At 33.4% G+C, this 26,595-nt stretch overlaps 1 protein-coding gene across 1 annotated transcript; it reads right to left on the bottom strand.

The window, feature by feature from the left end:
- Window positions 1-1,288: 1,288 nt before the first annotated feature.
- LOC140446749 (endocuticle structural glycoprotein SgAbd-8-like) lies at window positions 1,289-26,595 on the bottom strand. Its single transcript, XM_072539340.1, has 3 exons — window positions 26,341-26,595; window positions 14,650-14,848; window positions 1,289-1,596 (listed from the first exon to the last, which is right to left on the bottom strand). Exons 1-3 carry the CDS (start codon window positions 26,350-26,352, stop codon window positions 1,451-1,453), a joined length of 357 nt encoding a protein of 118 aa, XP_072395441.1. The 5' UTR covers window positions 26,353-26,595; the 3' UTR covers window positions 1,289-1,450.

Here is a 26,595-nt window from a genome sequence, read left to right as displayed (position 1 = left end):
TTAGCAGTTGAATGCATCCCACATGTAAAAGTTGCATCTTATGCATGCAGTATAAAATGAATGAAATTATATTAATACGATGCTCATGAGCTAATTCTAAAGCTTTCGTGCTTTAAGTATGACTACTCTTCTTCTTCAAGTGCCATCTGCGCGGCGGAGGTCGGCAATCATCATAGCTATTCGGACTTTTGAGACGGCTGCTCTGAAAAGTTCATTTGATGTACATCCGTACCACTCTCTCAGGTTGCGCAGCCATGACATTCTACGCCTCCCTATCCTTCTCTTTCCTTGGATCTTTCCCTGCATAATCAGTTGGAGCAAGGTGTATTTCTCTCCACGTGTAATATGTCCGAGATATTCTAATTTTCTTGTTTTTATTGTATTTAAAATTTCCATTTCTTTGTTCATCCTTCCCAGAACCTCTTTGTTTGTGACGTGTTCTGTCCATGATATTTTCAGAATTCTTAATTCAGAATAAGTTTTTTGTGTACTCATTGACGCATTTTTTTATATCCGAGTGAGGAATTTGATTAGTTCTATCATCGGATCTCTCCATTTTACAAGCTTCTTTAACCATTTGATCAGCTATCTCACTTTCTGGTATCACCACATGAGATAGTATCCACACAATATGTAGTTGTTTATGATTATTTTTTAGATTTACAAGGTCTTTTTTAATCTGTTCTAAAATCGGATCATTCGGATATATTTTCTGAATTCCCTGGATTGCACTTAAGGATTCTGTGAATATAACTGTCATGTCTTCAGGTCGATTAAGAGTTTGTTGTACTGCCTTGGATATCGCAAAAACTTTAGCAGAATATATTGAGTAGTTCTTAGGTAGCGGAAACTTGAGCACAGAACCTTCTGGCGGATCCTACTGTTTCCAATTAGGGTGTTTTTAATACATCGGTATAAACTAGTTGACAGGATGAATATTTATTTTTAATTATGTAGAAGTAATTACTATTTAAATTTTGTTTTTTTGTTACTTAGTGAAAAATTCTTCTAATAATTTAATTTTATCTGACTCATCTATATTGACAATTCAGACATACATTATACATTTTAAAGTAGACGACTTTAAAATGATATTCCCAATATTGTTGAGTTGCGTTCCTGGGACGACTTTACTTATAAAATAGTTCATTCATAAGTCGTCTACTTAGTTTCTGATTTTGTGGTATGAATCAAAATGTTTAATATATAATTCTTTGTGATTTTTATAAGTTTTATTATAGGTTATTAAAAAAATTAAAAAAAAAATAGGACACTTCATATTTTTTTTTTTTAGATTACAATTCTTTTATTGTAAATTTTACTAAGACTTACATTTTAAAGTAAAATTATTATTCATTAACATTTCAAAAATAATTTTGTACTCTTGATCCCTACTTAAATTTGATATGTAATAAATACATATTATTATGTTTTAAAACAAACAAATTATTTAAGGCCAATTACTAAACGAAAAAGATGCAGGTGGAAGAGGCGGAGCGGTTGGCAAATGCGCACCTTGTGGATGAAATCCCTCTTCGTCAGCTGTGTATATAGTTCTTATGATTTCCCCATTCGGCCCAGTATACTGGTACTGTCCTAAAAAAGTAAATTGATATTTAAAAAACTAGTCATATTAAGTGTATAGATTTATATAAAAAATACATTGTAATAAGATAAATATATTTAAATCATACAAAAGATCGGAATATGTAACTGGCTACTTCTTAGCAAGAGCTAAGGTTAAAGTGGCATTTAAAACATCTACAAAATAAAGAACACAATAATATACCCAGAAGAAATATTACGACGATCAATGGCAGGAAATTCTGTAAAGTTTTGTTTTCTTCATAACTTTACATTACTTAATGGACCTTGGTGAGTCAGGCCGTAGAGTTGGGGTGCCTGCATTGTAAAAAATGACATGCACCCTTCCCTCCATGCTATTGCATGCTGGACGAGCCATACAGTATGTAGTCAATACCCCGAGATATGAGCGGGAACACAAAGTGTATTAATACTCATAAGCTTATGAAAAGCATCTGGCGCATTATAAGGGCTTTCACATTTCACTCTTTTTTTAACTTGTCTCGAGTGAAATGTCTTTAATCTTTCCTATCGGCCTCTCTTGGCTAACTCTTGTTCTTCCGACCCCGAATAGCTATTAGGTTACGAGGGCAGACGGGTCATTATACTTCTTTCTACTACATTCTCATTCACCGAGTGAGTGCCGGTATACGCAATCACCCACTAACTGACCAACGGCTTCGGGCGGATGAGTTAGTAAGTGGTAGGGCACTTTTTTGTCCTGGGGTTGAGAAATTGACCTCAAAGGCAGATGAACCTATATATGGTCAACTGCATAAGGATGTAGAAGGCAACGGGAAACCACATTAAAGATCGTCAGATTTCCCTAGACTAATGACCATGCAAAGCACAACCACACAATTTGTCCCCAGTCCGTGGCAGACCTTAGATGGTCAGGGGGTGTTAAGAATCCCCACGAAGAAGGCTAGGACCCACCCGAAAGTGGAAAGATTTAAAAATAAATAAATAGACTTGACAATAGTATCCTTGGCATCAGTAAGATGAGGTGGCCTAATTCAGGAACGATGAAAATTGACAACAAGACAATATACTACTCAGGTAACAATCAAAGGCAGCATTGGAATGGAGTTGGTATTATCCTAAGCAGAGGTATAGAAAAATTCATTAAAAACGTGGTCTACCACTCGGATCGTATGCTACTTCTACAATTACATCCAAGTCCAATCAATATTAATATCATACAGGTATATGCTCCAACAACTGATAAACCCGACACTGAAATTGAAGAGTTCTACGGAGACCTACAAGAACTAATGTAGCTTACAAAAAGCATGAAATATCGATAATAATGGGAGACCTCAGTGTAAAAATGGGAAAAGGTAGATCTGAGAATATCATTGGAGAACATAGATTGGGTCAGCAAAATGAAAGAGGCGATATGCTGTTTCAATTTTGTCAAGAACAGAATATTTCTATTATGAATACATGGTTCAAATTACCTGCGTGCAGACTATACACATGAAAATCGCCACAAGACAATGATAAAAATTGCGTCAGAAACCAAATAGATTATATCATGATCAACCAGAGATACCAAAATAGCATACAAAGCGCAAAAACTTACCCCGGTGCAGATGTCCCTTTCGACCACACCTTGCTTGTTGCCAAATTCAAAAACATGTTGAAAAGCATAAAAAGAAAGAAGAGAACAGAAATCAAAAATGAGCTTACTCAAGGATATAGAAACGAGACAGAAGATATCACAAGGACTTAACCAACAATGTCGAGAACTTAAAAACAGACAAAAAGAAAATGATGAACTAAAAGAATCCGACGACTTAAACCAAATATGGAAAGAACTTAAGACAGTATTTCTAAAAGCTGAAGACTACCTTAAATACACGAATCAAAGAGGAAGAAACCATGAATAACTTATAAAATATTAGAAATGATGAATGTGAGACGACAACACAAGAACAAAGACTGGAATAAATATAAAGAAATACAAAGACTAATAAGAAAAAAGATAGTGGAAGCAAAAGTACAGTGGCTTGTAGAAACTTGCGAAGAGATAAAAGATCTACAGAATAAACATGATGATAGACTTCTCCATAAGAAAATTAAAGAAATGTGTGGGATCAGAAATGCTAGGCAGTGTGGCACACTAACAAGCACGGATGATAGAGTCCTTACCACAATAGAAGAAATAAGCGTTGAATGGCGAACATACATACAAAACTTATTCTCAGACGATAGAACAATAAATATTGATAGACAAACAAACATCGAAAATAACGACTTGCTCATCTTAACATCAGAAATAAAATACGCCTTAAAAAATATGAAAACCGGAAAAGCCTCTAGACCTGACTGCATTCATAGTGAAAGTATACAACTTTTTCCATGGACCGACCGCGTTAGAACTGAAGAAGTTTTAGGGCGTATGAATAGAGAACGTGAACTCACAGAAATTGTCAAGAAGCTTAAAACGTCTTATCTTGGACACATATTTAGACACGACAGGTATAACTTCATTCAGCTTATTATAGAAGGGAAAATAGAAGGCAGACGCGGCCCGGGTAGACGACAAATGGCCTGTCTGCGCAACATCAAAGATTGGACAGGATTAGACTTTCAAAGTTTAATAAGGAAAGCTCAAAATAGGAAAGACTTTGCAGAGGTCATCGCCAATCTTCGCTAAGAAGACGGCAGCCAAAGAAGAAGAATGGACCTTGGCTTTCCTCAATTGATCTTTCTAGCGTTTATAACTTGAGACCAGAATTTTCCAGGTTCTTATTTTTAGTAGCTGTAGATCTACATCCATAAAGTCTAGGATGCATGCTTTTTTATCTTCTGGGTTGACTTTTAATTGAAAATTTTAAGTTGAAAATTATTTTACGGACTTAGATATTGCTTATAATATGCTATCTAATGGTTTAACAATTGCTAGCACAGTTAGAAAACATAAAAAGTTTATTCCTCCTGATTTTCAACCATATAAGAACAAGGAGCCATTGTCTTCTACATTTGGTTTTACAAAATAGGCAACATAGGTATCATACGTGCCTAAGCCTATGAAAAGTGTCATAGTGTTGTCAACAATGCATTACTCGAATAAGATTAGAAACAAGATAAACCATAACCCAGAGATTATAATTCTCGACTATAATAAAACAAAAGGTGGAGTTGACTCGCTCGACCAGATAGTGGATTAATATATGTGCAAACGTAAAACAAACCGTTGGATTTTCGCATATTTTATGAATATGTTAGATGTATGCTGTTTAGCATTATATGTTATTTGGATCAACCCGCATCCAAACTGGAACATAAAAAGACACAAAAAAAAGATGTTTATTTATAATTGAAACAGCAGAATAACTTATAAAGCCCTATATTATCCGCAAATCTAACGTAGGACTGTCTAAATCAACTAGATTCCTTATGGCGAACTTTGCAGGAGAAGCAACTACCACACCTCAGTCAATAGAGAAAAAAAAAGATGTTACTTATGTCCATCAAAAAAATTAAGAACAGAAAAAAAACTTGTAATCGTTGCAGCAAGAACGTTTGCAACGACTACAGCAGTGTAAAATATGAGTGTATTAGTTGCCTAAGAAAGTAATAAAATGTCATATCATTGTAGATACTTTAGAATTATAGATTAAGATTTGCGTTGTTTTTTATGTTTTATAGACCGAGCACTTACTAATTATTACTTTGTTAGCTAAAAATAAAAATTCAAATGAATAATGTCACATATTTTAATAATTATAACATGAAATACCATCATATTGTTACCGTGTGTACGACGGACACACTCGGTCCTACTACGTCAGAAAAAATAAGTTTCCGGATGACTGCAATTGTTATTTACAATTGATAGTTGGTGATATAGTTTTTATATAAAAAGCTTAATACTTTTTCTTCATAATTCATAGTCGTTTATGGTTTCACATACTGTTCTTAGGACTATTGTTACTTCAAAAGTTTCCACTTCATTTTTTATCTTTTTAACCCCCTAAGAAACTATCCCGAGATGCTCAATAATGAATCTTTTGATAGAAATACTCACCCAAGTCCGAAACGGTATAAGATCTGGGAAGTTTATGAATACCTAAATGCTAAGTATAAATCTTTGTATGATTTAAAAGGGGATGTAACAATTGACGAGAGCTTACTTCTCTACAAAGGCAGACTAGGATGGATTTAATACATTTCAAACAAAAGATCACGATTTGGTATAAAGAACTACATGATGTGTGAATCCTCCTTCGCATATATTTGGCATAACTTAATTTATACGGGTAAGGATACAAAATTTGACGAACAATACAAAGATCTTTCAGTGTCAACACGTATTGTTATGACGCTAATGAAACCTCTACTGTCGAAAGGTGACTGTTTGAATACAGACAACCTTTATACATACCCTGAACCAACTGACCTTTTATTAACAGTTTGCACAGATACGTACGGTAGTATTAGAATGCAAAAAAGGGTCTACCACCAGAAATGAACAACAAACTTAAGAAAACTATAGTTATCGCAATAGAAGGAATGAAGGAAAGGCAATAGTAATTAAGTGGAAGGATAAACGGAGGTTTGTGTGCTTTCAACGCTGCATAATGTTGAAATGGTTACTGAAGGAAGGCGAGGAAAGGAGTTAAAAACCTTGGATTGTTCAAGACTACAACAATACTATGGGTGGCGTCGACAGAGTCGACCAACCTCTTGCTGATTATCCTATAACAAGGAAACGTGGAAAGAGGTATTACAAAAAAATATTTTTCCATCTTCTGGAACATGCTGAGTGGAATGCTTTTGTGCTGTACAAGAAAAGCGGAGGGCTAGGAACGCATCTAGAATTTCGACTGGGTTTAATAATGCAACTTATTGAGGATTGCTACAAAGATTAAGCTGTGTGAAGAAAAAGTCCTTCGACGCTTCCAGACCCACTTAGACTTACCGGTCGACATTTCCCAGAAGTTGTTACTGCCACAGGGAAAAAACTTTATGTATATTTTGTAAATTTCAGTCATTTTCAGGGTCGGAAGTGACTGACCCTATCAAATGACGCCTCTGGTTTGATGGGAATGGCTTTTACATGAAAAACGAACATACAATGCTCTTAGCTCTCTATACGACAAAACGTTTTGCTCGTAGGCACATATCTTCACAGTTAAAACAGTTAAAAACAGTTAAAAAAAAATTAAAAAAAGCAAAATTTAATTTTGCAAGAAGTAAGTGCATTGATAAAAACATGGGTTTTTTTGGACCGTTTTTGGAAAAATAAATAATTTGTTAAGAGGTTAAGTAAGTTTACAAGTTCCTGAGGCATATAATTTTAAAACTGGTTTTATTACAGGTTTACATATTTTAGTTTTTATACTTTTTGGGATATTCCCTGATATTAGTTCTTTTGATGGACCAAAGTATAATCTGTAAATAAGAAAGATTCGTCCCTTAACTTTCGGCCAGGTGCGCACTAAATAATTACATCATCAGGCGCGCCGCAGCAATTTGCTGCCACGTAGTTTCTTATTGTTTTCGACACTTTTAATTATTGATTAACTGTATCGTTATTTATTTTGTCAAAAAATAAGAAAGCTTAATTAATTTAACTAATTTTAATAAATTGTACAGAAAAAAAACTTTTAATTTATTTGATCATTACAATTAATACATACAATATTAGATTTAGAATGTCTTTTACAAGTGAATGCACTACATTGTGTACATTTCATAGAGGTATACGACTTTATTTTTTCACTGTAACAATTGCAGCATCTACCACGTTTAGCAGGATTTTCGTCTTCTTGATGCGGTACTGGTTGCTTCGCAAATATCCTGGACAGGAACTTGGTTATATTACGTGGAATTGTTTTAATTTGTGATCGTGTATGAAGGTATTCTTTCATCAAGTTCATTGCAAGGTTTTTGAGAAAATGCCTCCTTTTGAGTGATTTTCCAAAATTTGCAGCGGAATGTAGAACAAAAGCATTTATGCCTCCAATATTCATTAAATTATAAATTATAACACTCGGCCATCTCTTAGTAATTCGTGAAACACTGTATGGTGAACATAATTTATCTACAGTATCAACTCCTCCTTTTGTTTTATTGTAATCTAAAATCAACTGTGGTTTCTTAGTATCCATGTCAACTGTACTTTCGTTGTGCATAGACGATAATAATATGATTGACTTACTTTTACGCGGCACGTAAGAGGTAATCATATAATATTTTTGAAATTCAAATATGCTAGATGGAACTGCCCTTGATTTATGTGGAAGAAATTCTTGAGGAATTTTTTTTTGTTTTTCTTCAGCGTCCCAAGCAGAGTAACTTTCTTCTGTAGCAAATATGTAGCTAAAGGAATACTAGTATAAAAATTATCTGTTGTTTTGTTTCTTCCTGTCATTTCTACGAACTATATTAGACTTTTTACAACGTCAAAGGCCGAATTTGATACGTCGTATGGGCCACTTGACTGTTTACCGCAATATATCTCTAAATTGGCGGTATAAAATGTTTGAGCATCACATAACGCGTACATTTTTATCCCGTACTTGGCAGGTTTGTTGGGTATATATTGTATCCAGCTACACCTACCTCTAAAGGGATGGAGCATTTCATAAATGGTTGTATACTCTGACAAATTATACTTATGAGTTTTGACAATTTTTTATAAATCTGTCAAAAAACGATCTAATGGCCGACAGCTTGTCTATTTTACATCTATTACTCCTTGTATGTTTATCATCAAATCTCAATGAACGTGCAATAAATAGGAAACGTTTGTAGCTCATTACTGCTCGAACAATATCAATCCCTGTGCCATCTTTATCCCAAAGTTCCATCACATTTGTGTGATTGCCGTGCTTTATGCCAATCAAATAGAGGAGTCCAAAAAAGATCAATAACTCACTCCTGTCCACATTTCTGCAATCTCTATCTCTCAAATATTGCGTTTTATCTCTATGTTCATTTATATATAAATTGGTAAAAATTAGAATTTCATCAACTATATCAATATTGATAATAGTAAAAAACGCATCAATTTCTGTTTTTATTTGATGTGCAGTTCCTTTTAATCCCGGTGGGACTCTCATTATATTTTGTTGCTTTGTCTTAGATGTGGCAAAAGAAGTTTCATACCACTTACTTGTTTTATCCTTGCCAATGAATGTATCTTCAACGTTTTCGTAAAACACTTCCTCCTCATCTGACATATCTTGCTCTAAACATGTATCGTCGTGGTTCTCCTCAATTTGTTCTTCATCCAAATCACTATTACTTTCCAATATTTCATCTGTTTCATCTTCAATATCTGTCATATTATTTAGAATTTCCTCTAATTGTGCTTGGGTTAACACTTCCTTTGGATTTTTACGAGACATGGCGTAATCTAAAATTATAAAATATGTTATAATATAGAATTCTACAATAATCTAATATGTTTCATATATATTATTAATTCTTATAAATAATTATATTATTAACAATTTTACTTACCAATAAAATTTCAATTTCTCGAAAAAGATATATAATATATTAGTTATTTCAAAAAAAAATTGAGCGAATTTCACTACCAGGCGCCTTGCAGCAATTGTCTGCCTCGATGTACTATTCACAATAAAGTACGATAACTAACTAATTAATATTAGCGGTAATAAGTGCGTTTATGCATACAAAGACTTAATGAAAAGTAAGTTACTGAATCGTGAGTCTAAGCTGAGAATCTACAAAACAGTAATTAGACCAGTGGTCACATATGGATGTAAAACGTGGACCCTCTCAACCACTGATGAAAATCAACTGAGAATATTTGAGCGCAAAATACTAAGGAAGATATTTGGACCAACCCAATGCAGCGATAGTTCGTGGAGAATTAAAATGAACCACGAGCTGGATGAACTAATGCAGAGCGCAGATATTGTCAGATTTGTAAAATCACAAAGACTAAACTGGCTTGGTCACCTAGAAAGAATGCCAGATAATCGAGCTGTAAAAGTAGTCCAGAGATGGAAGCCCCAAGGAAACAGAACAAGAGGAAGGCCCCGTAAAAGATGGATAGACGACGTAGAGAGGGATCTTAAAACCATGAACATCAGGCAGTGGCGAAGGAAAGTATCCGACAGGGCAGAACGGAAGAACATTGTTAAGCAGGCCAAGACTCACGAAGGGTTGTAGCGCCATTAGAAGAAGAAGAAGAACTAACTAATTGGATTTGGATTTCACAAGACGATGATGGGTACCGACTAAGGATTAACCGATAAGGGAATTTTAAAAATATCACGTACATAGCGTATCCCGTTAACACTTTACCTGGAAATATTGAGTTTACGCAGCAAATTACTGCGGCGCGCCCGGCTGAAGGTTAACTTCGTTGTTCATATCATTTTTTGTATCGACAAGAGAGCCCAGATATAGGTACAAATTTTTGAACAGGCAAGGTTTTTGAATTTTTTAAGGTATTTGCTCTGTATATATCTTTTATGTTTATATTATTTTTTGCGATGAATAACCTCGCCCTATATTTTTATTACCAAGTAATGATTAGAATCGATATTAACTCCTCCAAAGTTTACAGGACGAAAATATTGACTTACTGAAGAAAAATTGACAAAAAATTTATATTCTATAAAAAAATTCATAGAATAATTGTACAAGCATTTACTTGTATTGTATTTGGTTTATAACAAGAATCCTAATCTATATATTCTTTACATTTATAGATCACCTGATTCTGCCATGGAACTATTTTTTCAGAACTTGTTAAATTTGTTAGACGACCTGCCCAATAAAAGCAGAAATATGCGGTGACTTGAATATTAATTACGCTGTTGCTTTGATCAACTCAGTTATCCTTGGGCAGTATATTTGAATCGTATGGTTTCACAATGCACGTTAATTCTCCTACAAGAATTACGAAAACAACATCTACCATAATTGATTATATTGTCCCAGATTTCTCACTTCTTGATGTACATTCTACAATTATTAATGCAGGACTCTCTGACCATGAAGCAGTAACCTTTATGCTACACAAAGGGGAAAACAACTGAATATGTCCAAAGAAGAACTCTTAGTATTTATCAGTATAAACTTTTTAATGGACTACCTTATAGTTCCTGGACTCCTAAATTATGGGTCAGGTCAATATTATCTATCTGTTTTATTTGTTGCAAAAACTATGCCAGAGAATAGGTTTCAGACCATTTTTAAATTTTTGCATGTAAACGAGAACTCGCTAATACTTAAAAATAATACCAATTGGTTATATAAAATTAAACCTTTGCTGAATTGTCTAAATTCTTAATTTGGTAATTCTTGTGGTGGACAGAAAATGTTTGTCGACAAGTCAATTGTAAAATTTAAAGGCTGATCGTCCATTAAACAATTTCAAGTAAAAAAATATTAAGTATATCAAGACAAAAACGAAAAAATTCAAGAGAAATACTCTAAATATAATTTGGGAGAACGAGTTCTTTTATCTTTGACAGAAGCAGACTGGGAAAAACATAAAAAAAAATTTTTGATAATTTTTACACCACTATAAAACTACTGGAGAAACTTAAAACTAAAATTACATTAGCCTGTGGTACGATCCGAGCTAATAAAAAGAATCTTCCTAAGAACTTGCTATAAGATAAAAACTTGCTAGGGGTGAGTTTGACTACCGTATTTCTAATACAGGGTTTTCCTTTTTAAGTGGAAGGATAATCGCATAGTCACCACTGCTTCCAACTTTTACGAGAGTGAATCAACCACATTGTATTGAAAATAACGTGATGGCAAAAATATCAACATCCCAAGACCACAAATATTAAAAGATTATAACCAATCTATGGGCAGTGTAGACCATCAGGACCAACTAAGGCAATATTACGGTTTGGACAGAAGATCTAATAAATGGTGGCATCGACTTCTTTCGGCATGCCTAGAAATAAACCTTGTGAATAGTTTCGTTATAGCTAAAAAAGTATTGGAGCCACCTCCAAAAAATTTGTTGGATTTTCGTAGAGACCTCACTAGTAGCCTCTGTTTTACTTCCCGCCACAGACCAAACAAGATTCCAAGAGGAAAAAAACGACGACATAATTTTAGCGTTTCTTCGAAAATAAGATCGTCCAATAGAGAAAATCACGGGACAAAATTTGTCAAACTGATGTCAATTTGTTCTTTATGTTAAGTTTTTTTATGTATTAATCAGAATAAACACGGTTTCACAGAATATAATGAGATAAATATTTATTGAAATATATAGTTACTATATTATGCCATTTTTTCCATTCTGAATTTATCCCAGCGGTACTTTTCAGTATCGTATTGTAACAACACAACATCAATTATGAAAATTAAATTGTTTAACACTAGAAAGTCGGAGGGGCCAATTTGTCCCTTGTTGCGATTTGAAGTTATTGTAGTTCTTTTATTTGACACAATAATAATTTCATATTTTATGACTTTTAATTATTTATGACACAATAATAATTATTTTGATACAAAGTCTTATTTAACGCAAAAAAATATTGTTTACTAAATTTATTAAATAGATTTTCTAACAAACCTACCCTAGAAGTCTGAAGGGGCCAAACTGGCCCTGTATTAATAATTATCGTTTTCTCGGAAATTTGACGATTTCTTTTAACTTTCTGTCGGATAGATAAAATTATGTTTATGTACGTTTATTCCTTGAAAGTATTTTGTTTATTGAGCGGTTTATTAGGTTCTGCTGACCCTCGTTTCTAGAATATTGAAACATTCGTTCAATTGTAAAAATTCAAGACGACTGTAAAGATGTCTCGTCGTGGACTATCAGAGCTTGAACTTCTTGAAGAAATACGAAAAATACAAGAAGATGTTTCGGGAGGTGAATCTGAATTTGCAGAAAATAATGAGTCAGACGATGAACAATACGTACCACCACAAAATAATGATTCAAGTGACTCTGATGCTTCAGAGCAGTTAGAAAGTTTTATTGTACAAGACTCACCAATTTATGTAAACACTGCTTCTACAACTCAACAGCACGAGTCAGCTAATTTTATAGTGAATCCAAGTGCATCTAAAAACTATTTCAATCGGAGACACCGAACAATCAAAAGACGGAACAACGTGGAAAGTTATTGATTCTGGATCAGTACCTGGTAAGATTATGATTTTTAGTATCTTCATATTCATTGAATGTTTGCTCATTACAGGACGCCGCGCTCAGCGCAACATTTATCGAGAGGAATCAGGTCCTACGTCGTATGCAAAAAGGAACGTGAGGAACAATTGTGTGGTAAGTGCTTGGCATCTAATAATCAACGACAGCATGTTACGTCATATAAAAGAATGCACTATTGCAGAAGCACATCGATGTTTCAAAAATGACACATGGACTATAACTTTGGAAGAACTGGAGGCTGCCCTTGCTATTATGTACGCAAGAGGAGTCTACGGCGCCAAAAATTTCCCAACCAACAGCTTGTGGTCAACAGTATGGGGTCCTCAGTTTTTTAGGCAAACTATGCCACGAGACAGATTCAAGGATATTGTAAAATATCTCAGATTTGACATAAAGCAAACGAGATCTGAACGATTGAAAACCGACAAATTTGCTCTAGCCTCTGCGGTTTGGAATGGATTTATAGAAAATAGTGGTGCATGTTACCAACCGGGAATAAACCTTACTGTGGACGAACAACTACTGCCTTCTAAAGCCAGGTGCCCGTTCACACAGTACATATCAAATAAGCCGGATAAGTTTGACATACAGTTTTGGCTTTTGACATGCGTGGAATCAAAATATATTGTAAATAGTTACCCTTATACTGGGACTGATCATCTACGCAAGAAAGATACAAGTGTTGGTGAACATGTTGTTTGCGGTTAATGGAAAATCAACTGGGAAAGGGCAAAAATGTTACGACAGATAACTACTTTACATCGTTAAAATTGGCCAAGGCATTGCAAAAAAAAAATCAACAAGTCTTGTGGGTACTTTGAATCGCAACAGAAAGGAAGTTCCTCTAAGCGTAAAGAATAAAAATGGAGAATTATATGTTATCCATATATTCCAGAGCGACGAAAAGATAACACTTACTGCATACCAAGGAAATAGTCACAAAAATGTGCTTTTGTTGAGCTTATTACATCAATCAGTGGATGTTACTGTCGATGGAAAAAACTTCCTCAAACAGTAAGTTTTTATAATAAAACAAAATACGGGGTTGATGTAGTGGACCAAATGGCGCGTGTTTATACTATAAAAGTTGCTTCAAGACGATGGCCAATGCACGTGTTTTATAACATTCTTGACTTAGGAGCAATAAATGCATGGATTATTTATAAAGAAGTTACTGGAAGTAAAATCAGTCGTCGTAAGTTTATTCTTCAGCTGTGTGAAGAATTACGGGCTCCATACCTTGCCTCCCGAAATCTGGTACTATACCCAGCACCACCGGATTTACCAACCACCAGCACTGTTACTAGCCAAAAAAGAAAAAAATGTCAGTTAAAAATGTTTTGTAAAAGAAATCATACTTCCAATGAGTGCCACGGCTGTAACAAGGCAATGTGTGGCAAATGCCAAAAACTGCAAACTGTATGGTGTTCCAAATGTTTAAAATGAAACTAAAAAATTAAATCAAATTCTATCGTCAAGAGTTTATATAATTTCATAAAACTGTTTATTTTTATTTTTTGTTTATTCCCAAAGAAATAGTTAATTCTAAACTTGGTTTTTATTGATTTAGGAACTTGGGGCCAAAATGATCCCTTCGGGCTTTCTAGGTAGGTATGCTAAGCCCGACTTTCTAGTGTTAAAATTTATTAACAAATGTTTATAGGATCTTCTATTCATTAAAAAGTATTATCTCTATAACATTAATATTTGGGATATAAGGATGGTTCCGGTTACTGGTACTTTTAAGTACCTCTGGGACTGAAAGGATTAATAACAAAGATCTGTTAATATGACTGTGACAGCATTTTCTTGGTACAGTATCAGTAAGTATCATTTTAGTAAATTTAATTTTTGTCCCTTATACCCAACTACAAAATTTGTGCCAAGACATAAAATATACAAAATTTTTATGAATAAAAACCCACCTTGTTTTGTTAACTTTCCCTCATTATCAAGGTGTCCCTCCTCTTCTAAATAAATTTCGTTTTCAGTTTCAAATGCATAATTATATGATCCTTCGGGAGTAATTTCAAAAGTTTGTCGTACTATAGCTGGAATTGTATTCGACTTGGTGCGAGTTTGAGTACTAATGGTCGAAATAAAGTTAAATAAAACTAAGGATACCTACAAATAAATAAAATGTAGATTAAATAAATGAATTTTAAAAAGTTCTTATTTTATTTATTAAAACAATGTAAAGGTTTTTTTACTTGGGTTTTTATGACTACGGGCCTTAGGGTTTATTTGCCAAATGTGAATGTTTAAAACTAAAATAATTTATAAAAAAAATATTGTAGTTTAACTTCCAAAAGAATTATTGAATGAACGAATGAAAAAGTCTACGAATTATGACGGATTATTATTAAGTAAATCCAAAATAAACAAAACTAGGATATAAGAAATTCTTGACAGAAAACGGGTTAAAATTGATATAGCGAAATATGAGTACAAAAATTATAAATTTGATGCTTAGAGAAAGAAACTAAAGACGTTCATGAAAAACAAAAAAAAAAGTAGTCCTTGAACAGCTCCACATTTCTGTTTCCATGCTTTTTCTGTACCGGAAAAGTAGATTTATGGAAACTATTTTATTCCATATATTAAATTGACATTGTTTCACTACTGCTTTAAGTAGGATTATCAATTTATAATACCATATAATAAAATTTCTATCACTCTTAAATAACAACTTACCAAGTTATTCATACACGTTGTTTAAAAAAACAATTCGAACTTCTGCTAACTGAAACCAGAGGCACATTATAGATTAATATAGTGAAGTCGTTTTACCCTGTCGTATTTCGGATTAACGCCCGAAAAATAATTTATGACTCTAGTTACAGCCACTCTGTTATGCTTTCCCTTTTCTACCTGCTTTGTGGTACCGAACCTCCTACTGGTCGGCTGTAGTACTTGAGGATAAATCAGCGCTACCAAAACAATTTTTTTATAAATCGTGAAAAAACGCAAATTGAATGCGTTATGATGCCACTTTGACTTGCCACAAGGTATTAAAATCTTAATCAGAAATATCATTTATGACATGTACAAAGCAAAAGAATATGTTACAAGAAAGACACTTATTCAAAAAATGAAGGACAGAGAACTTTGTGATATGGGTTTGACCAGTTTATCAAAAGTATTAAAAGCTATGGGTTTTAGATACAAAAAAACCAATAATCGTAAAGTGCAAGCTGTCCAATGTTGTTGGAAAAAGGTGGAAATTTATAAGAAACTGTTTAAAAAATAAGAATTCCGAATTGTCCAGACAATTTGTGTTTCTTGAAGAAACATGGATTTTTGCGAAAGGAAATAATACCAAATCATCCTGGCAAGATGATTCTACCAAATGCTATTCGAGTACTAGTGCGAGTAATGGCAAAAGATATATTATATTGCATGCAGGAAATACGGAAGGTTTTATACCCAATGCTAGTCTTATATTTTCTTCGACAAAAAAAACTGATGATTACCACGGAAATATGGACGCCGATATTTTTGAAAATTGGTTTGAGAAAAAATTATTAAAAAATCTGGAAAATCCGTCATTAATAGTTTTAGACAATGCTTCGTATCACACCAGAGAGGAGGAAAGGTTTCTCACAAGCAGCTGGAAAAACGAAGACTTAAGAAAGTGGCTGTGGGAGAAAAATATAGAACACGAACATCTAGTTTTAAAAGCTAAATTATTAAATAAGTGCAAAGAACACATTACTGAGAAAAAATTTGTCGTTGACCAAATGGCACTAAAATATGGTCATGAGGTCCTAAGACTACCACCATATCACTGCCAGTACAATCCAATTAAATTGGTGTGGGGCATCACTAAAAACTACTATGACAAACATACATGTAAGACCACCGACGAAGCCAGCGTTTTACAACTCTGGCAAGATGCACTAAACCAAGTCAATGAGGAACAATGGCGGAAATGTATTGAGCATAATGAAAAAAAAATTTTAGAGTCATATGAAATAGAACAAGTTATTGATGAAGTAAGACCTTTAATTATTCGTAATGATGAAGATTCAAATGAATCGGATAGCTTAACACGTAGATAGAAAAATTAACACAAGAGGGTACCAACCATCAAAAAAAAATAAATAAAAAAAAAAATAAAACAAAAACCGCATGCAGGAGAGAGCCGGAGGCACGCTGCTGCATGCGGTGCTCTTGAATGCAAGCACCAAAAAATTAGATTAGCAAGTAAGACAGATTAAGGGCATGACTGGACGAATGACTGGGTATTAGACGACGGATGAAAGGATTCGATGCTTGCTCGCTCTCGACTGCACTTGGTGCAGAAAAGGGAAAGCAAGTATCGGCACACACAACCATCATTAGATCGCCGAACAATTGCTTTGACCGGTACTGATAAAGCCAAATGGGCTAACCTACCACTTAAATGTAAATACACGGAAATCTCCCATTGCCTGACGAGGGATACCGCCAAATAGTCGAAACCTGGCTCCAAACACCAGGGGGCGGAGGAAAGCCGGGGCTGGTTGTACCGCAGGAGGACAACATACCTCGGTGGGTTTGGGAAGTAGGAATAAGTCTTTGTTTTATATAGATTTTTGTTTTTTCAGCATAAATATTAACCACAATATTAATTTTTGAAGTTGCATGTGTAATATAAAAAATTTTTCAAAAACTTTAAATATCTCAAAAACGCCTATTTTTTCGAGAATGGTATTCCAATAAAAATCGATCCGGAATTTTACGTAGATTCTAAAAAAATAACAAAAAGCACAGTTTCTATTTAAAATAAGTAACTTAATGGCGACTTCCGGTACAACCAAAAGTGCTAGAAGAATGCAAATATTTTAAAAATGAAGAATGCTTTGCAGAACCCATTATTCCAAGTTTGCAGAAACCAGTGATGACCAGAACTTTGAAAACTTTTAACCAACATGTTGCGTGAATGACCCTGTATATTTCATACTCAATGTTTATCAATTTACATTATGATAATCAATTATTATAAAACATAATACAATACAAAGTTATTAAAAAAATCCCTAATGTCGTATTATCAAATTAAGAAAACCGTACATTTTTAATTTGAGAACCGCTGACTACCTGAGGCAAATCTGAACAGACACTTTTATTACTTATGCGACAGGCTAAAACGATCCTACTTTAGCTTTGATAACAACAGATGAATCAGAAATATCAGGAATTTAAAAAGAAGTTGAAGAAGAAGAGCCCATGATTTTGGTAACATACCTTTCGAGCTAATTAAATATAGAAATAAGACGTTATTTCCCCTACTTAACCAATTATTGCAGAACTATATTAATAGAGTTGAAACACTAGCAGAGTAAAAACAATCTTATATTTTAACAATACATAAACAGGACAGCAAAAACTACTGTGAAAATTACGGTAGCGGTAAAAAAAATTTAATCAAATATAATGAAAAAAAATATATAATTAAACGAGTGTATAAAGAGATATAACAGCAGGATAGCAAGCAGGTTTTAGAGCTAAAAGATCAATGGCGGACCACTTATTTTACGTTACACAACTAATAAAAAGAAAACCGCCAGGAACAAAGAGATTTACTTTTTGTCTATCTCACCAAAGTTACCATAGTGTCCCCCTTAAATGATTCTAAGAAGCCTTGAAATGGGTAATATTAATACAAACGTTATAAATGCAATTAAAAAACTATATAGGAACATCCAGACTTAAGTAAAAATAGGAAATAAAGTCTCAGAAAACATCAAGATAACCAAAGGCCTAAAACGGGGTTGTTGCATCTCACCAACGCTTTTTAAAATTTACCTTGAACATGCATTGCAGGTATGTAAAGGAAAAAGTAAAGAAATGGATCTCCCACTAAACAAAAAACAACCCTTAAATGCATCGTTTTGCCTTTCGGCAACATGGGTAAACAATTGAACGAAAAGTCTATTCTGATTCGAATTTGAAGTAACTGCATGGCGTTGCCTGTAGTCTACATAGTGTAAATATAAAATAGTTTGGAACTTTTTGCACAGATGGCATAAGCATGCACTTCCACCCATTAAATTGTTTGACAGCTAATCTGTAACGTCGTGTTTTATTTGATGAAGTTTGTGAGTCGTATCTAGTTAGAATATTAGTGATTTATTATTAAAAAAGTATCCTAGTTAGTAGGTAAGATATATACTTTTCACTTTTATTATTCTCCCTTGTTATTTTTACCGCATTTATGAGAAACATGAAAACATGCTTTGTTGCCGTTTTGCTACAGTGTGCACTCAAGAATCCCTGACACAAAATATTAACATGTGATTCTTTATTACAGAATACATCATCAGAACTATTTGTCGAAAAAGGATCTGCAGGAATATTGGGCCAAATTTCACTGGCCTGAGTAGTGAAGATGAAAGTGATTTCTCTGTCACGGATAGTATTGCAGACCCTGAATTTGAACCTAACTATGGCGATGAATCTGATGAAGATGAGGCAATGGAGCTAAAGATATGACAGAGGAGATATGTAGATACAACAGAAAATATGGAAATGCTAGAAAGTGGGCAAATCATCCAGGAGAATAAAAGCTTGCCATCTACGAGTAACTTAAAAAAACAAACGGAAAACACACATGAAAAGGTTTCTAACTACGTAAATAAAAAGAATCTAAAATAAATAAAAAGAAGACTACTACAAAATATATTACTCGAAAGAAGAAGAGACTTTGTCCCAATAATAATCAATTGCACTTTCATGGAAACAAAACTCTGAATTAACGGTTATAATTGAATGAATCGTTGAAATATTAGAGCTGCTCCAAGTAATACTAGTATCATCATCAAATAGAAAAATTTTCCCTTTAATTTTCAAGTAAGTGATGTCATTAATGAAAAGTAAAAAAAGAATGGGACCTAATACTGAACTTTGCGGTACTCCACACTCAATGTCTTTACAACTAGAATCGGTGTCTTTTATTCTAACCAATTGCTTCATACCTACCAAGTAAGTTTTGAACCAATTCAAAGACATACCCCGAATTCCATAGAAAGTTAATTTTTTTAATAGAATGTCGTCATTTACGCAGTCAAAGGCTTTGGAATAGTCGCAGAAAATGGTGGCGGAGGAGAGGTTACTATTTAGTGATAGATATACCTCATGTAATACAGAAAACATTGCATCACTAGTACATTTATTAGACAAAAGGCCGAACTGATTTTGCAATAAAATATTATGTTTAAGGAGAAAAGGCATAAGTCGAACTTTTATAAACCTTTCAATAATTTTTGATAGTGCTGGTAACAGCTGGTCTATAGTTGCAGGCATCAGATTTGTCTCCACCTTTATGAAGAGGAATAACGATGGTAGTCTTTAGGCAGTTAGGGAATGTACCTTTTTCAAGGGAATCATTTACTAGCGAGACCATGACCTCCAATACATTATGCGGAAGATTTGAGAAAATTTTAATAGGTAATCCATCTGTACTACAGGACGGTTTGCTTTTTATACTACGAATTGTTCAAATGAGTTCAGTCTTATTAACTGGTCTTAAAAAGAAGGTATCAGCAATATTTTTTGAATTGGGGAGATAGGAAAATAGATCTTGTTGTGGCGAAATAGTTGAGGTTATATTTTTACCCACATTAACAAAGTAATCATTTAGATTTTCGGGGTTAGGAAAAGAAAAGGTTTGATTCGCTGCACTGGTTTTATTTCGAAAATCGTTTATTATTGACTAAGTTTCTTTTGAAATATTTTTGGAGCTTGTTAGGCGATTATGAAAGTAGGATTTTTTGGCTACTTTGAGTAGTTTTAGATAGCATTTTCTGTACGTATTGATATAATCAGAGATGGAGATACTGTCATTAAATTTTTTAATATATAGCAGAAAACGCATATTCTTCGCAGATATGCGAATGCCTTTGGTAATCCAAGGTTTGTGATGTTTTGGCCTGGTGTTTAATAGAGGAAATGCTTTATTAAAAATAGATACAACTCTATTAAGAAAATCACTAACATTACAGTCAATGTTCCCGGAAGAAAAACTCCAGTCAGAAGTCAAGCATGAATTATAGAATTTACGAAAGTTTTGAGTGAAAAAAATCCTACCTAATCGTCGGGTTTTTGAGTGGGATGTTTTTAAACTGCTAAACTTCATAATCAGAAAGCCCCCCATTAATAACTGTAGAATGGAAGTCAGCGGGTGGAAAATCAGAAACCACATAATCAGTTGTCGAGGATGATGTTTTTAAGATTCTTGTTGGAGAATTAACGTACATTGTGAGACCATATGATGTAAAAATAGTTACCAAAGACAGTTGGGTCGCACAAACAGCAGCGTAGTCAATATTAAAATCACCACATAAAATTTTTCTGCTTTTAATGGGCAGAATATCTAACAAATTTAGCAGGCTCCGAAAAAATAGTTCAGTATCAGAGCTAGGTGATCTGTAAATGCAAATAATGTATAGGTTAAATTTCTGATTATAAATCAAAGAAAATTCGAAGTAGTTTTCACCCAGCAAATAGTCATATTTCGAGACTGAAGAAAAATCATTGTTATTAGAAAGGATCAGAGTGCCACCATGAGCTGAACTTGGACGATCATACCTAGCAATTGTGGTATAGTCTTGAATGAAAATTGACTCATTAACTTCAAGCCAGTGCTCCGTCACTGCAACTAACTGGGGAAACCCTAATTCTTCCAGAAACAAAAATAACTCGTCTGTCTTATTTCTAATCGATCGAATATTAATAAGAACCATGCCAAAGTTGCTAGCACTTGAATATTGGGGAAAATTAAAAATATTGGGAAAGAAATAAAAGGCAAAATTTACAAAACAGTCATCAGACTAATAATGGCATATGCGACAGAAACACGACCCGATACAGAGAGGACAAAAAGGATGTTAGAAACAGCAGAGATGAAAATAATTAGAAAAATTGATGGTAAAACACTATGGGACAGAGCTAGAAGTACTAATAAAATGTAACAATCATACAAGCCGAACGAAAACAAATCGAGCAGTAGAAACGGAAAAAGACGCCCCAATAGAAAGTCGATCAGTAGAAAGACCAAGAAAACGATGAACCGACAATTTACTAAAGGTACATTGAAAAAAGACAGAATCATGTCTACATAATAGGAAGAAGAAGAAGAAGAAAAAGAAGAAATATCCAAAACTAACGAACCGTAATATAGCAACAGAAAATAACAAGAAAAATGAGTCATCACGAGCTGTGGAAAATAATCGTATTAATTAGAGAAACTTCAACAAATGATGAAATTAGAGGAAAAAAAAGCTATAAAGCTTAGTATAATTTAAAAATTAATCACTAAATATAGAAGATATAATATTAACACAAAAAACTGCCTTGTTTGAGGCCGTGTCCAAGACATATAGCTTTAAATCTGAAAAACATCTAAATAATTACTTATACTACGTAAAAATAAGGAACGACATGTAACTATTAGATTCATTTATATTCAAGAAACATTTGTTTGCATACACTAAGGGATTATAATATGACCGGGACTATATAAGAAATGCTTTTGCATATAGCATGTTAAAAGTGTAGAGAATCGTAAATGTTATTTGATAGTGCTAGATCAGAAAACACTTTGACACACAGATTTTTTTGTTTGGGCCAAAATGTGTCATATTAAATGTTTATAACGCAAGTTGATAAAATCCGCATAGGGTAACGGGTACAGTTGTTGGCCGGTCACTAGTGATTGGCCACTTTCACAAAAATCCGTAATATTAAGACTTTCAGAAAATATAAGGAAATAAATTTACTTGCATTAAAATCTGGCAACATTGCTGTATATTTGGTCTAGCTATCATGTCTCTCAGTTAAAATTATCTAGTTATTACGGTACGGCGTGTGTTGTTTGAAGCTTAACAGATGCATCCAGTTTTAAGAGTTTTTTAAAGAATTCGTTAAGGAAGGCTATTCACCAGGTGAGTTATATTGGCTAATAGTATTATGTATCTGGGTATATTAATATTTTATGGCGATTTAGTGGGGTACGTCTTACATTATCAGTGGTTTTAATATTTAAGTTATGCATTTTTGGCAATAAATTTGAGTTACCAAGCACTGTATCTTAAATATGTCCGTGTTATAATGATTGGCCTGCCGGCCAATTACTGTACCTACTTCGAATTAAAATATTTATTATAATTTAGACTTTTTCAGCCTAGTTTGGTCCAAAATAAGATATTCTAAACATTTTTTCTTATTTTTTAAGGCATTAACCAGTGGTTGGCCGACTGCCAATCACTAAACCACAGGGTGGCCAATAACTGTAATGTGTAATAAGAATATATTTTTTGTCCGGATTTGTATTTATAAAATTACAATCGTTTTAGTTGTTATAAAATTAATGCTAATGTGGGCATATTGAATCAAATTTGAAACGTCCGTATTGTAGCTAACATTATTACTAATAAATGATTTTTATTTTTAGAATCAAAAATGCCAAATATCCGGAAAGATAAAACGTATCACAAACAATATACAGAACAAGATCTTCAGTCTGCTTTTCAGGCCATTGAAAATGGCATGAGCCAACGAAAAGCCGCTGAACAATTTAATGTGCCAAGAGTAACATTGCAGTTTAGAGCAAGTGAAAAATTTAATGAAAAAACTACCCTTGGTCCCAATCCTATTCTTAGTTTGGAGGAAGAAAATCGTTTAAAGCATTGGATCATAACATGCCAAGACAAAGGTTTTCCGGTAAGAGTGGAAGATATACAAGACTCGGTTAAAGATTTTCTTGACGCAAATCCACGTGCAAATCCTTTTACTGACAATCGGCCCGGAGGAGGTTGGTATAGATCCTTTTGAAAGCGACACCCAGATTTATGTGAGAGAACTCCAGAAGCAGTAACGGCAGCAAGTTCAGTTGTGTCTGAAAAAGATGTAAAAAAATGGTTCACCGGTGTTCAAGAATACTTGCATCTTAAGGTTACATTGATATTCTTCAAGACCCTTCACGTATTTTAAATGGCGATGAAACCTGCTTCCTCTTATGTCCCAAAAATAAACGAGTGTTGGCTGTAAAGGGAGGCAAAAATGTATATCAAATAGAGCATCACTCCAAAGGTAAATTGACGGTTATGTTTACCTTTACAGCATGTGGAGAAATAACAGCACCAATGATTATTTACCGTTATAAACGAATTCCTAGCAATATTTTAAATACCGTTCCACGAGAATGGGGCATAGGATGTAGCGATACGGGATGGATGAAGAATGAAAACTTCTATGACTACATAGGAAACGTCTTATATTAGTACCTAGTTGGGAAAAACACTAATTTTCCAGTTATTTTGTTCGTTAATGGACATAAAACTCACTTAACCATTCAAAATAGTGAATTATGTTCAAAGTTACAAATTATTTTAGTGGCCTTATATCCCAATGCAACCAGAATTATACAACCCGCAGCTATTGCTGCATTTAAACCATTAAAGGCAAATTGGAGCCGAGCAGTATTAAAGTTTAGACGCGAAGACCCGAATTCAGTAGTTACCAAAGAGAATTTTGCATTGGCACTAAACACAGCCATTAGTCAATTAAAATCAGATTCCATAATTAATGGCTTTAAAGCATCTGGATTGTATCCATGGAACCCTGAAGCAATAGACTATTCCAAATGTTTAGGGAAGATCAAAAACCCGCATAAAAGTATTAATCACACTATTTCTATGACAAAATCAATAACATAATGAAGATTTTGTAGACACAGTTTGTAGAGCCGCAAAAATATTAGAATTTCAAAGTTTGGATAATTGCGAAGAACTAAGTGGAGATTCAAAATTGCTCTTTAATATATTTAATTTATTTCAAAATACCATAGATCTACCAACGATTCAGACCACAGAGACAAGTGGAATCACAAATGATATACAAGAAACCTCTATCATCACAGAAACCCATATATCTTTAGATACTATACTTAACCCTGTAGGTGGCAATGAAATCATATGCAACTTACAAGATATTCCTGTTATTACAGAAGAAAATCTACTTTTGAATTCAACTTCCAGAAAACGTTGATATTACATATAATATAAAAGATGTCACAGAAGATACAATGACAGAAGATATTCAACCGACATCCAATAATAATCTGCCTTTAGTTAATCAAGACAACTCATTATCTAAAGAAATTGACACCTCAATCAACAAATTCTTTTTTTTTGGCCAAAAACCCTAGAAAGAAAGGGCAAAAAGCAAACAGAAAGGTTGCCTTTCGTGCTCACTTCTTCAGATAGTCAAAATGCAGAGAGGCGTCAAATTGAAGAAAAAGCAGAACAAGAAAAAATAAAATTAGAACGAAAACAAAAGCGAATTGACGCAAAAGCAAACAATAAAGGTAAAAAACAGGGAAATCAAGATGAAAGTAATAAAAAAAATTGCCACAGGAGTCAATTTCGGGAGCAAAAAATGTCAAACTGTTGTGAAGAATAAGGAAAATGTTACAGTAAATACAGTTGATATTGCAAAAACAAATATTTTCAAAGCAGATGCACTTATTGATCATACAATTAAAAGCACTACTTTGAAAAGTGGAGTTAGAGTACATATACCAGATGTTGTTGTCCTCAAAGAAAAACAAGAATTGTCACGAAACCAATTTACTGATTCTGTAGAGGAAAACGTTAATCTGCCCACAATTGATAACATATTTTTGATGCCTGCAACAATATGAATTCATCAAATTTGAAGACTATATCCCAAAGCAAATGTACAAATTTGGAAACCAGCCAAGAAAAGCGTGCTGGTGAGTCGGCTAAAAGAAAGTTATTTTTTGAAACTGAGGGATATCCAAAACATGAAAAAATACAAATTCTCTCAGATATAACGGTGAAACAATCAGACGACACCAACCCACCTGTAAATAACCTTTTGTATACAGGATTGTGTTATTCTTGTTCCTATGATATATCTAAATCAAAAGTTGGAATAAAATGTCTATTTTGTGTTAGAGGCTACCATATTGGTACTTGTGCAAAGAAACAACAAGAAATTGAAAACTTAAATAGTTTTGTGTGCCTTATCTGCACGAACAAAAAAGAAAATTAGGAATTTTATGAATGGCCAATGACTGTAATTCTATATGCCAATAACTATATTTGTATGGCCAATAACTGTGTGGTTCTGTAAGTTTTCAAATTTGTGTTTATTTTTAATATACATTATTATTTCTGATTAAAATAACCTGAGTTTTTATAAAATCTGATGTTTCATTACTATTAAAAAACCCTTACAAAATATTTCACTTTAAAAGATACCAATTTACAATTTTAATTCAATTGGCAGTTCCTTAAGTGGCCAATCACTCTACCCGTTACCCTATCTAAATAAAATTGAAAGTGACCGTCTTTTGTAAATAATGGCCGGTTTCATAAGTAATGTTGGTTTAACAAGTATTTTTAAATAAAATTTACTAGATTACCAGCATAAAATTATTTTTAAATGAGATATAAATAAGAATAAAAAACTAAATAAATGTTGAATAAATGAATTATATACGTTAATATTGACAAGGAATATACATAAACTACATGCAATTTCAATAACTTGCCTATAGCTAATTGTACAAAATATTTTTAATACATGTATATAACTTTCGCACTTACCACTACTTTCATCTTCAAGCACTTTAATCCGCTAATAAGCCACTTGGATTTCCTGCACTCTCTCGACGACTTTGTCAATTAAATTTAGTGTTACATAATGCCAATCTCTAGACTGAGAAACTTCTTTTGTAGTGATTTTAAATATATGCACAAACAATTTATAATATTTCTAATAGTATTTGTTTATAATACACCTTGCACGCTCGATTGGAAATTTAAAATAAAATAAGTAAGAATAAAGCTTTCGCTTATATA

Source organism: Diabrotica undecimpunctata, chromosome 7, assembly GCF_040954645.1.
Source record: "Diabrotica undecimpunctata isolate CICGRU chromosome 7, icDiaUnde3, whole genome shotgun sequence".
NCBI classification, from domain to species: Eukaryota; Metazoa; Arthropoda; class Insecta; order Coleoptera; family Chrysomelidae; genus Diabrotica; species Diabrotica undecimpunctata.
The sequence above is the reverse complement of the archived record's forward strand: the minus strand, read 5'-3'. Positions and strand labels throughout refer to the sequence as shown.